Raw genomic sequence first — 16,315 nt, 5'->3', positions numbered from 1 at the left:
CGTCGACGCCTGTTTTTTGAGATACTCGTGGGATAATTTCCCTCTTAAAAAATGAGAAACTATCAACGATGAGTATTATCTAAAGTTATTGTAGCGTTTAAGCGAAGAAATCAAGTAAAAACGTTTGCATTTAGCTAATAATTTCTAGCTAAGTGTTGTATTAACAAGACAATACACTAGCTCACACATCCGTTATTGCAATGGCCAACATTAATTAATTAAAGTTTGAATTGATACCTCATGTATCTTATTCGCCAAATTTAGCCCCATCAGATTGTCTTCTGTTTCTACACTTGAAAAAATGGTTCCAAATATTTTCCCAAAATGGAGAGGTGATATCGGGAGAGCTTGACGATTCTCATATGAAAAAAGGGTATCAAAAATAGGGACCGAATAATTGCTTTCTTCGTATATGTACTCTAATGAATTATCGCCTTACTTTCGAAATCGCCAACTTCTCTGGCTATTAGATCGAACGAATATAGGCTTGTAGGTAGGCTGATCATAAAAAGTTTGTTTAAAAACGGTACAGTCAGATTATTTTTGCGATTGGGAGGTGTAGGGTACAGGAAAGAACTCAAATGTGCTGGAAAATCCAGCATTTATTTTGCATTTTAATTTCAAAACCTCCAGAACATCAAAAAGTGTAAAATATCTTTAAATTGTTTAACACTGGCCTAACCCAAAACTAAATAAAAATGTTTTATGTGTTGAGCATGTTTATGAAATTATTGAAATAATATACAAAATAGGGTATTTACAAAACTTCAAAACATCCTTTTACAAAAATTTTTTCCTAAAATAAAGAACATTCACTTAGACTCTATTATATAGTCTATTCTATCAACATGTATACCAGTGACAGTTCAATCAACATTTTCTCTTGAATGTCCTGATTGTTGTGTAGTTTCTTTCCCTTTGTTACAAAAGTACAAAAGTACTTCTGGGAACTGCTTATTTTTCTCAATGCACTTTTGTTTTTTGTGCATTTCGTAAAATTCATCGCAAAAATGATCGAAATTCACTCAGACCATCAACATGGAACTTACCGTTTCGATCTGTAGCAACTCAGCGTATGAGCAATCGGCACAATATACACAATGAATTGTTTATCTGAAAAAAGAACGAATTGATATTTTAAAGATTTTATGTGATAGGCGTAGAAGTCAACAAGAAACGTGTGATACCTTTAATAATTTATATCCTAACCGAAATAACATATTGTCATTAAATTAGTCAAAAAGTTTAACAAAACGGGTTCAGTTCAAATAAGTGCGCAGAAAAACTGCATCAACTGATAACAAATCTTCAGATGTTTGTGTCCTGTTAGAAGACGATCCACAAAAGACAATGTTTGGCTACAACAAGATGGTGTTCCACCTCACTAAGTTTGTGTAGTGAGGTAATACATACCTAAATAATGTGTTTCCCAGAAGATGAATTGGAAGGCGTGGTTTTATCGAATTGCCTCCGCGATCAACCGACATGAATCCTTTAGATTATTTCCACTTAAAAAGCATCGTTTATAAAACAAAACCTACCAATATTCGGGAATTAAAAGATAGGATGACCCCGAGATAAGAATAATTGAGTTATGTTGCAAAATATATTGCAAAATTTTAAAAATCGTATGGCTTGTTGTATTCCTATTCCTAATTTTTCTACTTCAAAAATGTGGATCTACTTCTAACATGACACAAACATTCAAAGATTTGTCTTGTAGTTTTCCTGTGCCATGATTTGGATAAATATTTTACTGCACCAGTTCCGTTTCAGATATAATTGAGGCGTTTCATACCAACATACATTTTTTCTAAATCTACATGAGGATTGATTTCATTATTAAAATTCTAGAAGTCAATCTAAATCTTCACCGAATGTCTAATAAAAAATTACTAAGTTTTTACTTATTTTATGAAACTTGATAATTAGAATTTTCGTATTACTGGTAAAATAACGGCTTAAACTTAAACTTAAACCAACAGGACGACACGAAAAGCCTAAAATAACGGGACTGTCCCGTTCAAAACGGGACGTATGGCCAGACTACTTATAGGGTCATGGAAAAAATACTAAACGTAATGTAAATGATTAATAAAAAATAAATATAATCTTAACAGAGATAAGAGGAGTAAAACGATAATTAGTATTCAAACTACATTACTTTAAATAACTTGTAATTATACCACAAATTTTTTGTAATTATCTGATATAAAATATCTAAGAATTACGAAACACAACCAAGAGTTTGATCATTTATAATAGAATATTATGATTGATCCCGCTTGTATTTGAATGTTTTTACGTACGGATAGCGTAGCTTACTAATTTCATTTTTAGTTTGGTAAACTGGGCATTTTAAAATTAGAGATTCGATATTAATCATTTCACGAGCTTTGCGGCATCGAATTTAAATATAGCAGTACCCTGACCGATTTGTCTTAATCGACAATTAGTATTTTTCTACTTTATGTCTTTTCGGAAGCAGAAAATATTAACGAAATTGGAATATATACCGCAATAAAATATTGCAAAACCTCAATTTTCCATCGATTACAATCGGACAAAAACTTGTTCAACTGAAGAAGAGAGAGAAATAGGGTGGTGGGGTAACAATATTTACAACATTGAAATTTTAAATTAACATTGCTACCTGCTCTCCTGACCGTATCACTTCTTAAGCAGACCGGCGAAAAAAAAACGTAACAAATAGAATAATTTTTCAAAGTACAGTGACGTTGGTGTTACAGTTGACAATCCGCGAAACGGTGAAAAATGTGCTATTAACCGCGCGCTTAGAAAACTACCGATTTTGTATTTTCATTTCGAGTGTTCAGTTCAATTATTTCTTTCAACCTTCAATTTCGGTTTATCGTTTTCTGCATCTTTCCGTTGCGTGAAAATAAAGGTGGTGCAATCGGATATACAGCAAGAGGATATGTTAAGTATCTTTCGTAATTGATTAATAGCTGAAGAAATGGATAATATAACGAGGTGAGTTCTTTAGTTTACTTTTTTCTGAACTTTCCGGAAAACATAAAAACTTATATTAATTTGTAAACTTACCGTATTATGGTCGCTACAGAGAATTTAAAGAGCCATGTCATACTTAGATATTTTGTAGTCAATTACACCAACCCTTCATCTGTAACCCTGAAAGTTGGATCGGAAAGGAAAGTTCGTTTAAATAACTTTTAAGAAAAATAACAAGACAATGCTTTGTTGTCAAAAAATCGTTTGTAATTTATAGACAAGACCTTGTAAAGAACTATGAAACAACTACCTAAATAACCAAATAAATACACAAAAAAAAATAATATAATATATACATACGAAAAATACAATAAATAACGATAACAAATACATGGTACGAGTACGATTTCCGGGGAGCCTAGATTTGACTATGCCATTTTGTAAAGCGTCTCAAAATAAGTCGAAAACTAGAAATAAAATTATCGATATCTCGCTTCGTTTTCGAGATATCGATACTTGAACCTGGAAAAATTAATTTTATTTAATATTTGTATATATCAACCTAACCTAACCTAACCTACCCTTATCGTGGTGCACTTTGAGTGGAAAAAGTGAATTTTTTACAGCCAAAGTTGTCTAAAAAAAATTTCTTCGCGTGAGGATTGTTTTAGTTTTATTTTATTAATATTTTTTTCTAATGGGGGGCTTCGCCTCCTGTACCCCGCACTTTGGTCTGCCCTAAAGCCGCAGGCAGTAAGGAACGGGTGAGTTTGGAGAGGGGAGATAGGAGGCAGATAAATTCGCAGCGGGTACATTTGGAACGATTTTTTACAGTCATTTTTCTTATTCGGTTGATTTTGTTGTTAAAAATAGGATAAATGATGCAAAAATAATTGCTAGAGAACTTTTTCAGGATAATAGTGAAATACTACGGTAGTCTGGCTTTTCAATTATAGAACAAACGAAAATAAATAACTTTTGGAAGCATTCAGAACGTACTTTTGCTCGAAAGATGATATTTTTACATTAAATTACCAATTAAATCTTCAAACTATCATTAAATATTTTTTTTATTTTATAAATAATGAAAAACAACCGACAATTCTTTGTGAAAAACATAAAATTATTCATGTATTTATCTTATGTTAATTTATATTCATCACATAGTGATGAAAAGTTATCAAAAATTGCTCATTTTGCTATAAAAATCTGTTTTTTTTTCAATATAATTTTGGAGTATCGGGGTAAATAATATAAAAATTAAACAAATTTTTTTTTGTTTATTGAATTACAAGATTTGAAGTGATAAAATATCAATTTTAAACGAAGTATGGAACGCCATCTGTTCAGTAAAGCAAATTTTGAACTAACGTTTGATTATAACTATAAATATCGATATCTCGAAAAGGAAGCGAGATATCAAAAAATTTCATTCCTCATTTTCGATTTATTTTGGCCTAATTAAGCCAAAATAAGTACGGAAATCGTAGTCCCCCCAAATACATTGATGTAAGATGATAAATAAAATATGTAAAACTTCCAACAGTACAAAAATTAGAAACAAATTCCATCTTTGTCCGTGGCTTTTACAAAATTTTTGATTAGACTTAATTTTATTTACAAAGGTGATGATATTATCTTTTTGGGGTTAACTGAAGGTTCATTTTCCACATTTTTTTGCCCATGAACGTAATCAATAGCCAGAGAAAATTTGCACAGATTAAACATTGGGATTTGTTGTATTCTATCTTTTCCAACATTAGTTTTATGATGTATGTTTTTTTAAAATACGTAAGCTAAAGTAGTGATGGAAATTTCTCCGCGTTATGGAGCAGTACAGCCTTTAGACTTGACTTTGAGGAATCAATGAAGTGTCTCAATTCTTCTATGTTCATAACCCAGTTCTAACATCAAGCCCTCATCAATGTCATTACAAAACACTAATTCGTTCTCTTTAGAAAACAAATCAATATATGTGTCACGTTCACTTATGTTATTAATACTAAAAGGAATTGCTGAAAATTATCCATTAAATCAATTGGTTAAATTTCTGTGACATGAGATACAGCAGATCTGCGGCACCCAATATAAGTTTATCCTGGTTACGAATAGCACTTCTTAATTAAAGATGTAATAGTATTTTTTCACTTTTAGGTGTATATTCAACGCAAATATATCAAATTAATTAGGGAGAATTAACACATTTGCGTGATAGTTTACAGAATTCAGCAATTTCTAAGGGTGACGAAAATTGATATTTTTTATTAACTTTTGAGGCGTTACCAATATAATACACAATAGATTTGGTTCTAGTGTTGTGTTGTATATTTTTTAGTTTTTTTTTTAAACTAAAATTTATTTTTGACATTCTAGTATAATGAATTCTAAAAGAGTGCTTCTCAGAGTTTTCGAACTGTATTTTATTTATCACTATTTAGTTAAATATCGTATTTCAAACTCGTTTCCAAAATATAGAGATGTGTTGATTATTGCATTGTAGTCAGACTTTAACAAGTGTGCAAAGTTTGAATTAAATCGTTCAAATTAGGTCAAAATGAAACCAACAAGTTAGTTCCAAGCATACCAAAACACAGGTGAAGCTAAAAAACATCAAATTCACATGAGATTTTATCAGTGTCTAGTCATTTCAGTCATATCTTGTGCGGCAAGTAGAGGTATTCTGATTAAAAAAAATATCTTTCAAATACTGTGTCCTATCACTTTCATTTAACATCAACCCTCGTATTCAGTGATCAGGTTGGAAATATGAATGATAAGATGTCTACTTCGAAAATAATTTAATCGAAATTTAACGCTAAGAGCTTTTTCATGCATGATGGAGCTTCTTTGCACCTTGATGTGATGGAGTCGTAATTGGTTGACCAAACATTAGCTGAATCGATGGATGGTAACGGTAAAGAAGCTTCGATTCATTGGACTTAACGTTCATGGGAGTTGAATCCTTTGTACTAGACAGTATGTTCAGTTTAATAACCTCTTAGTTGATTCCCAATCGCAAGGAAAATAAATATTTAATGAAAAACAGTATTTAGCAGCATTGGACGCTTTTTTTTAATATACAATATCGAATTTTACCAAGATTATCTGGTCATAAATTGAACATTATTCGATTAAATATGGATTTTGCACGAAAAATTTTACCAGGAAATAGTTATGATTAAAATTATTCTATACTAATCTTGTAATAAGTACCCTTTTATAGAGGCAAATATAAAAATTTATGTCATGTGTCTGCTAATATATTAAAGCGAATGATGTTGAGGAAATCCTTAACTGAGCAAGATCTACGAGCTCTGGGTATTAAATAACGAGACTTTCCATTGATCAAAGCAGTGCTGCAAGTCTTCTTTGGTGTGGGCCTTTAGGATCTCAACCGTTTTTGGTTTTACCTCTTCCATCGACTCAAATAGGGTCCCTTTCAAAGTAGATCTTTATATGAACTTTCAAAAAAAACTGAGCAGATCCGTTGACGCAAGAGCTTTTGGTCAGGAGTCAGATTTTTTGGCACCAACTTCGCACAGACTTTTGTCATGTGTAATTCCTCGTGTAAAATTTTTCTTGTCGTTTCTTTATCGGCATTTACAACCTCGGCAATAATTCAGATGCTTATTCCACGATCAGCACGCACAATTTGGTTGATTTTGGTCACTGTTTCCGAAGTTGAAATAGTCACTTGGCGACCTGGGCGCTGGTCATCTTCAGTGCTCTCTCGGCACTCACTAAAGCGCTTACATCACTCAAAAACACGCGCACGACATAGAGAATTGTCCCCACAGGTCTCTTGCAACAATTTATATTACTCAGTCGGAGAGTTTTTTTCAATTTAATGAGAAATTTGAAATTGTCACACCCGGTTTTACGAGAAAAAAACACGTTCGTTTCAAACCGCTATTGCACAAATACTATAATAGTGACGGAAACATGTTTTGAGACGTGTATAGACTAGATATTCAGATACCCAAGGCACTATTCGTTGTTTAGGGCGCCTCAAGGTGCGCAGTCTCGTTACTTAATATCCAGACCTCGTATATATTTTTTTAGTGAACCTACACCTTTCTCGAAACGTGTTTTATATAAACTAGATATTAATATAAACAAATATATATACTTAATCAAATAATTAGTCTAATACCCACTAGATTATTTTTTTTAACAGGCAAATGATTTGCAAGATGCTGTTGAACCAAACCGCGTTTCACATGACCGGAAATAATATCGATATCAACTGAACCAATCGAATAAATTCGAATGATTGTGGTATAACGGTCAAGTAGCACCAATGACGGATGAAGTAATCATTAAACGTATTTACAAGATGAAAGATTCCTGTTGACAATGAATAAATATACCAGCAGCGATACATTTTATTCATTCATAAACTTTTCAATTTTTCTATATTTAGTGTCATCCACCCAAAGGGTCATTATTACTGTGATAGAAAATAAGAAATTATCGGAACGGCGATTTTAATAAACTAAATTTTAATTGTGGCATATTTGACAGGTACGCACGCCCACAAGGTGTCATTTATAAAGTGATTTCAATAAGAGAAGGTATTAGTTTTATTGGTTCCTCTTTTCGTTAAATCGATGGCTAATTGTCTATTTGACTCACGTGTTTTCAGAAATAACAGATAACATGGAGAGCTATGATGAATAGTAACTGAAATATCACACTCTCAACTATCGAGTTGAGTCCTTTATGCAACCTGGACCGACTGTTGTTTCTAGTGGAGGTCTAGAATTAACTTGCTCAAGTTCCAGTTAAGGCCCTGAGGATGATAGTTTCCAGTAGATTGCATTTTGATCATAGTTTTATAGTACAGACCAAGATAAAGAGGAAAACGAGTTTCAATTCTTGATTTAAGTCAGAGGATCCAGAGCAAGGAAACTTGTTGACAGTTTTCCGCCAACAGGTATAAATTACCCTAAAGCTTTAGCTGCTTTAACGAATCTTAATGGTCGCTCAGACTTATTGATTTAATCCGATGTTACAGTTAGTGGTGAAAAAAACATGAAGCTGTGTGAGTTGTATAACCGTCTAAGTTAGAGCACTGGAAACACTTAACATAGTTGTGTCCTTTTATTGTGTCCTGTATTTTGTATCCTCCGCACGACACCGAACTCTTTCAATGAAGATACAAATAGACGCAATCATGGTATTTTTGAAAACTGAGGTAGAATCTGGAGAAAGATCCGGTGGAATTCTAGGAGGTAATAAGATCCTCGTGCTAGTCGAGGCGTCACTGTGCATTAAAGATAGTTGTATTTACTTGTATTGTTTACTACATTGTCTTTAGATAAAAGAAGGATTGTGTTGAAGCAGCTTGTTTAGGATTAGCGAAAGGCGCTTGTGAGGACGCAATATTTGTTTTATCCAAAATCTAATGAGCCCGAGACAAAGTCAAACGCTGCACCCAGCCAAGCGAAATTTAGAAGGTGTTAAGATAGTACAGTGAAGCAAGCAAATCACATCGCGATTTTAAAGACTTTTAGGGATTAGTTTGAAATTTTGATAGAAGCTCAAAAATAATGCAACGCTTGATACAATCAATTTGCTCAAGCATTTGATCAAGCCTACTTAAGAAATATAAAAGTACGTTACGGGTACAGGTAACAGCGTTTTAATATTTTTAATATTCTTAATATTTTCAGTATCCTTGATAATTACCTAGAGATTATCTGCGTCAAAGGTACAGAAAAATATTTCCAAAGTGATCAACTAGATTTAGAAAAATCTATTGCTTTTTGTACCATTTTAAATCTACGTCTAATGGAGTCCACAGATGCCCTATAAGCGCTCTCACTTTAACCCGCAGGTTTCCATATTACTGTCTTACTTGCACTCGCACAGAAACGTTTTTCGCTCTGGCAGACTGTTGGTAATGGAATTTCGTTGTATATTATTAATTGTTTATTTATTTTCTTTATTCCGTCAATTAGGAGAAATGTTAATGCTTTGGGAAAAATTCAATTGTCGAAAGAAGATTCCTAAAATTTTTTGACTGATACTTTAACTAAAATAAATCTTATTTCTTACTGATTTACTGTAGAAAGTTTCGTGAGTGTTGAAATGACCACCTGATATTGGTTACAGGCTCTTGGGGTCTATAGGGCTTTCATATAATTAATAAAAATCAGCTTCTATTCTATATGAATATAAAAAAAGTCTAGTGCCTTTTGAAAATAATTTAAAATTGTTAAGGAGGAGAAAAAGTGCCAAAAACTACCGTTCTAAGAATTGATATAAATAATAATCTTTTTTATAAACATTTAATCAAAATATTTCAATTATTATCACCAAATCTTTTGAATCTAATTGAGATAATTTATATGTAAAAATATTGTAATCTCATCAAGCCTCTTTAGCTCAGTGGCAGAGCACTGGTCTTGTAAACCAGGGGTCGTGAGTTCAATCCTCACAGGAGGCATAATACGTGGTCTCTTTTTTTCACTTTGTGGATGTCTTAAGATTTGTATTTTCTAAGTTTAATTTTTTATTGACCACATAATTTGCTTATTCAATTTTTGCCAAAAGGTGTTTTAGTGTTGCCACGGCAACATAAAGAAAACTAAAAATGTGGAGTTTATATACTAAATAATGTGAACAATTTGTAGCTTCAAATACAGTTACAAACGTTCAGAAAGTTTTATTCAAATGTATAATTGAATCTATATGTATATATATATATATATATATATATATATATATATATATATATATTCAAATACATACAATATCAATTGTAAAATTAACAAATGAAAAATAATGTTTACTCCCCATACAAAAACGGTAGACATTTAACAAACCGTCAGGCCACGTGGACTCATCATCTCCATTGTTTGCCAATGAAAATATCGAATCGTAAACTTAAATACATTTATATTAGCTGAAGCTGTCGGAAGGCGTATGTAAGCAATTTCTTCGAAATATTCCTGCCAAACAGTCAGCGATAAGCAGTGGCGTGACTTGGTGGGATTTATTTAACATAAATTTCTTTAAATAAATAAAAATAAGACGTTCTTTAGACCATGGGCGAATGAAGACAATGAAATTGCATAGTGTAGGTATGAATTTAATAATAAAGATTCAGTTATACGAAAGCATCAAGTTATTCCAAATATATTCGAATGTTTGAAAAAATAAAATATTCAGCAATCTGATAATACAACTATAATAAGAATTTTCCATTTGTCGAGTAGTCACGAAAGGGGTTGCCGAAAAACATGTAAAGAAAATTGACAAAGCAAAGATTTTATACGTAGGGCAATTCTTTCTCTTTTTATGTTATAGAAAGATTTATATATTATTTATAAAGATACTTTGGAATTGAAATGTTTTTTTTGTTTTATTTCAAAGAATTTATCTTCCTTTATGGTTTTTGCTTTGAAATTTCGTTTTCCTGAAAAAAAAAACGAAAGGGGTACAAAAAGGGTTCAGTTTACATCTGGTTCCCTGTTTAAACCAAACTCCTTTACATGCAGGTACATTTTACGCGTCTATTTACATTTTATAATTTAATATTCAGTTGTAGCAACTAAGTTAAGTTCCAAGTAGGTCTACAATTAAGTGCATCAGTCTAAATATTGGCGTATAAAGTCGTCCCATTTATCTATATAAAATTATCGGCAAGGGTTTTTATAATCTGAAATTGATATTGGAAGAACTATAAGGGTTTAAACTTTGATTTTTAACAACCTTCTGTTCATCAACAACGATTTTAATATAAAATCTTTCCAGTATAAGCATAGCTACTTTTTAAAAATCCAAATAAGAATCGAAATCAGGAGATGAACTGGTGTAACTAATAATCACAATAAGTGGCTGGATATTTCATGAGTAGTATTGTCAAACCTCCACATTTTCTCTTCTTCTTAATTTTCAGGGTTCTTCTTCTCTTTTATTTGTGCCCACACCAGTTCAATCGGGTTTAGTTCCCAATAATATCGCAGAGATCTAACCACCGCTCATTCAACGATTTTTTGCAATTTTATCAATTTCATTTTTATGAAGGGAATATTAATAATACAGTACTTTTTCACAAAAAACCACTTGATTGTAGTCAGTTTTTCCAAATGTCTTGATTGGCAACTTGCATTATCCAAAACTATTACACAGTTATGAGGACGAAGATCTTTCATTTGTTCGAATTATTTTTTAGAAACATCAGCATTCATGTCCTCATGGTAGTCAAAATTTATCATAGATTCATGTTTCATCTAAATAATAGTTCTTTGTATGCCAAGGACTGAAAGTGCTGCGCATATAAAAAATCCGATGGTGTTAGGTCCGGACTTCTAGGCGGCCATGCAATGTCACCTCGGCAGGATAGCAGTTTCTTAGGTTTACGACTGCCAAAAAGGCATTAGAAGTATGACATGTCGCGCCCTCTTGTTGAAACCATGTCGTACGATTATAGGCTTCAAATTGTTGCAGTTGCGGAAGGAAAAAATCCCTTAACATGGCTATGAATCGTTCAGAATTTACAGTGACAGATTGTCCCCGTTGATTTTGAACAAAAAGGGTCCGATAATTCCGTGCGCTGATATCGCCGCCCAAATAGTTGCTTTCGGCGAATGCAGAGGCTTTCGAGATTTTGCATGTGGGATCTCTGTAGCCCAGTAACGCAATTTTGTCTATTCACATGTCCATTTAAGTAAAAATGGGGTTCGTCGGAGAACAGAATATTGTCTGAAAGCGCGTCTTAAAATTAAATCACTTGACTGTAATTTCTGCACATGTTGAATTTTATACAGGTGTAATTTGGGAACTTTCGACAAAATGCGACGCAAAGATGCTCTGGATACCACAAATTTTAACTTGTTGAATTGTGTCTTCTGTTCTTGTTGATCTTGGGCGTCCCGTAGGCTTCTGATTGAGAGTCGAACCAGTAGCTTCCAAGTTTATGACCCACGATAGAATCACACCTTCCATCGGACACTAATTTATGTCATGTTATCCAAACTCACGTCGAAACAAACGCCTAATCGCCATTTTTGTAATAATGTTTAATGCAGAATGCGTTGCGCTCCGGTGAAGTTTCTGGCACACCCTGTATATCGTGGATGTCTGTACTACGAACTGATTCCACTATGTCATTAACACTTTTACATAAATGTTTGCCTGTAAATGATTTTCCAATAACTGTTAAAGGACCATCATTTTCATGGCCTTTCGAATTTGCACCTTGCTAGAGAAGAAATTCTTGAAATTAAAATAAAACCAAATTCTCAACATTCATCAAAAAATAATAAATTCTTTACACTTCGGTGTACAAATTCATATACAACATTGAAACGTCGTGTGACATCACATCATCCCTTTATCATTGTCAAGTGTTATTAAAGGTAATCAGGTGAGTTTTTGCAATAATTTAAAAACGATTTACCATCAACCATTATTGGAATCGCACTAAATCCAGCAGGCGGAGACGCATTAATGTGTAATTTGTGCTGGAAACCTTTCTGATAGCGTTACGGTCCTCGGTACAAATAATTTGTACATTATTCAGAACAGTACTTGTCGCTCAAGTTTTAATTCGTCACCAAATGTTCCGCTGAACTTACTTCTAGATACTGTTAGTATTTCTATACGGAGTTCTGTATGTCACTGCCAATAAATACGTTAACAATAATTATTTCATAACAGAAGATTTTTTTTTTGAATTAACGGTTTTATAATGATTTTCAAGTGGGAAATGGTCGAATCAAAAGACGTATAACTGCCGAAGTGTGAATGTTGACAGTTTAGATAGAATGTTTTCTGAAATTATTATATTAATTAAACAAGGTGATCAAGAAGATTGGGAAGAGGTTGTTGCTACTAACAATTTATTTCTATATATAAAAAAAAACATTCTGAGAGTTTTATAATAGATTTTTACCACTGTATATATACGATTCCGGATAGCGAAAAACGAGATTTTCTCTATGACAATCTGATCTTGCCAGTCAACTAGTTTATTATTACAATTGATGGAACCACAGTAATTTTGGCAGGCATCTTCTGCAGGTTTAGCACGTGAATTGGCCCGAAGGGTTCTGAGTGTCATCGCTGTACCGATGCGTCCGGTTTCTAGGGTGGGAACAAAATATACCTTGATGGCACCAAAATCTTTCCTAGTTAAACTAGCCTCCCGTTTGGATCTCCGGGTAGAGGTTGGTCTGGAAGATCTATCTATCTATCAAATAAATTTTTAAGGTGGATTTCTGCAATCCACGAATATAAACGCTGTACACATCTGCAGTCGAAGAGACCTCATATTCTGGCTCTAGCTAAATCAAAAGCGAACAATGCAGGGCAGATTCAAAATTGCTCGGGATCAACCCAAACCAATAACTACAATATTGTTCAGCCAAGGGCATGGCAAAAGTCGTTAACCAGCATATCTTGAGTCTGCTAACGGAGATCAACCGGAGACCTCCTATCCTATATCACCAACGTATGGACTGAAGTTATAGAGAAATTTGGGGATCCAGAACAATCGCAATGGACATATCGAAGGCTTTTGACAGGGTTCGGCACGACAACCGTCTAATTAAATGAAGATCGTACGATTTAACGATCACACTCATCGTCTGGCTTAGTAGCTTTCTCAAAGACCGATCCATCCAAGTCGCTATCTATGAACACACCTTATAAAAGTTTGAGATCAACACTGGTGTCCCCCAGGTATACATCTTGTCACCAACACCCTTTCCCCTGTACATCGACGATCTACTCGAGTGAGGTAGAAGCAATGTGATTGAGTTTAATGAGTTAACGCAAATTTGCTTGTTGTGTGTCGAGGCTTGGGAGTAATATGTCGTGGCATGGTCACGTGGCCGATTTAGCCAATGCAGCTTCAGAAAAACTAGGAGCCCTATTTAATATCAAATAGCTTCATACTCTATTCTTCTACAAGGCCCATATTCGTTCATCTTTGGAATATTGTTCGCACATTCGGAGCTTGGCTCCCAAGAATACCCTGAACTCAATGTAGAAGAACGCCGTTCGACTTATAAGCGATCCAGAGTTGACCAGAAACCTGGACAGCTGAGACCATAGAAGAAGGAAAAAGTACTAACCACGGAAACTGGTTGGTTTACTCATAAGTCTCACTTTTGAAGTAGAACAACGCTTGAAGATTGACACGACACCAAAAGAGGAAAAATAATTAAAAAAACGTTGACATATTTCAAATTTTTTCTTCCATAGCAAATCAGAAATACAATTTTTTGAGAATGGAAGGCTGCAAATTTGTTCACACCAGGTGACTTGATAAAGCACTACTAATGAGAAAAATACAGTATTTTAAATAATATGTCTTCAGTACATACTACGATGCAAAATAGTTACACCGTACTTAGAAATATTACTCTTAACAAATGTCCTCCAGTAAACACCAGACATAACCTGACACTGTATCCGAGGAATCCGGATATACGACGACAACCATTGAATTAAAGCGACAACTTTCTGGCGATTTCTCGCGTCGATATTTTTACATTTGTGATAGAAGTTGTACCAAATTAAAAAACACAAAAATTATAGTATAGATAGTAGACGATTTTCCCGGCAAATGTGAATTACGACATTGTTTTTGGAATCGACCAACAGAACTCACAAAATGCAAACGAACCTTTAACAACCATAAAGTTAATGTAACTGTTTTTTGGAACAAAAAAGGGTGCTGCCTGGGGAGTGTATGCAGTTTGGAATAATGCAGATTCGTGTAGTGAAACTTTGCAACGTACACGAAAAGATATTCAAAATAAACTAAGAGGCATGCTGACTCCTGGAATTGTTCTTCTACACGACGATACCAGTCCCCAACGATTCCTTCAGAAATTTCAATTGGACAGAACGCCCACCATGCAGTCTCGACCTAACATCGAGTTATTTTCATCTTTTCCCTGAACTGAACCTGAAACTAAACTTGGTGGGCGTTGCTTCCAAACTGAAGTGGAACGCAAAAAATAGTCACAACTCACTTCCAATATTTGGCGGTTACATTTTATGATGAAGGTATAGCAAAGCTTGTTCACAGAAGACAAATGCCTTTATCGTCAAGATGATTATGTAGAGAAATAAGCTGTATTGTATGTTGTATCTTAACTTTTGGTAATAAAATCTTTTTTGGAGGCTAAAAAAACAACTCTCCTAGTGACTAACATTCTTACTGTTCATTTTTGGGTTCAAAACTTGATAATATCTGCTCAATAGCCGCCAGTGGATATTCATTTGAGAATTATTATTATATTCTCACAAATTTAAATTAGAAAGTGTTCAATTTGCACCAACCTAACCTAACCTAACTTAACCAAGTTTCATATTATTAATATTCAACTTATTTATTTCAGATGGTGTCACGCATTAATACTGTGTCTTCTGATTCATGGCCTCCAAAACGTAAGTAAAACATATTGTTACGAAAACAAATTGATGATCAATTGAATTAAAGCAGTACATACATTTGTCAGTAGATAATTATTTTAGTGTCAAATTACATACAATGCATCTGCTGTTCGTGTTATTAACACACATGTATTTATGTGAGTAACGGAATCCCTAAACTCGATTTTTGAACTTTGCATCTGCACGATCAATGGTTTTATACCTGCCCAATAACAATTGGGCAGGTTATATAAACGATTTATCCACTCACACGGACTTAGCACTAAAGTTTAATTCTAATAAGCTAATTTTTTGCTGAAATGTCGAAAAGTATGAAAAACCGCAAAATTCAGTAACCTAGCAATTAAGCTGCTCATGGGAATTAATTGTATTAAGTCGTTTGAAGAAAATAAATAATTTTCAATGTTTATAAAACATTCATCAGTTTCCGTACAACAATGAACGTGATCCGAGCTAGTTTCTGAAGATTCAGATCATAATCGGATAAATCAGATCATAGTTTCCGAAAAGTTCTTTATTGTGGACAACATAATACAACAATTCAATGAATTCGTCCTATTTTCTCTATTATACCATATTTTTGGAATCGATTTTTCACACGTTTTGAAAGATTAGATAAGTTCCACTGTTCACACACTCAATATAAACAATTCCATTCCACATTTTTAACCAATATTTTTGTTGAGCACATGTGTAGACTCAAATTCATCTTCTACCGCGACAAAATTTGAAGAACTTTCTTGCACATAATCATTAATAGTTATCACGTATTTCGATAACATAAAAAAATCCTCTCCTTCACGATTCTCTGCTATCATTTCAGTTGAGCTAAGATCAAATGTACTACGGACTATTGATCACATTCAGCTCCAATTACGGATAATATGAACGTACTTTCACCAATCTCAAATTCATCTTTTACTTT

The 16,315-nt window shown here is 33.5% G+C and overlaps 1 protein-coding gene and 1 non-coding gene across 2 annotated transcripts in view; both read left to right on the top strand.

Moving 5' to 3' along the window:
- Positions 1–2,875: 2,875 nt before the first annotated feature.
- The window catches only part of LOC130446008 (uncharacterized), a 38,897-nt gene continuing 25,457 nt past the window's right edge, over positions 2,876–16,315 (top strand). The window contains exons 1-2 of the mRNA XM_056781971.1: positions 2,876–2,994; positions 15,336–15,384. Coding sequence (XP_056637949.1) covers positions 2,978–2,994; positions 15,336–15,384 — 66 coding nt within the window. The 5' untranslated portion in view covers positions 2,876–2,977. The remainder of the gene's footprint in view (positions 2,995–15,335; positions 15,385–16,315) is intronic.
- Positions 9,353–9,424, top strand: Trnat-ugu (transfer RNA threonine (anticodon UGU)). The gene has a single exon. It is a non-coding gene; the product is annotated as a tRNA-Thr (tRNA).

The sequence above is a fragment of the Diorhabda sublineata genome, chromosome 6, assembly GCF_026230105.1.
Source record: "Diorhabda sublineata isolate icDioSubl1.1 chromosome 6, icDioSubl1.1, whole genome shotgun sequence".
Classification (NCBI taxonomy): Eukaryota; Metazoa; Arthropoda; class Insecta; order Coleoptera; family Chrysomelidae; genus Diorhabda; species Diorhabda sublineata.
The sequence above is the reverse complement of the archived record's forward strand: the minus strand, read 5'-3'. Positions and strand labels throughout refer to the sequence as shown.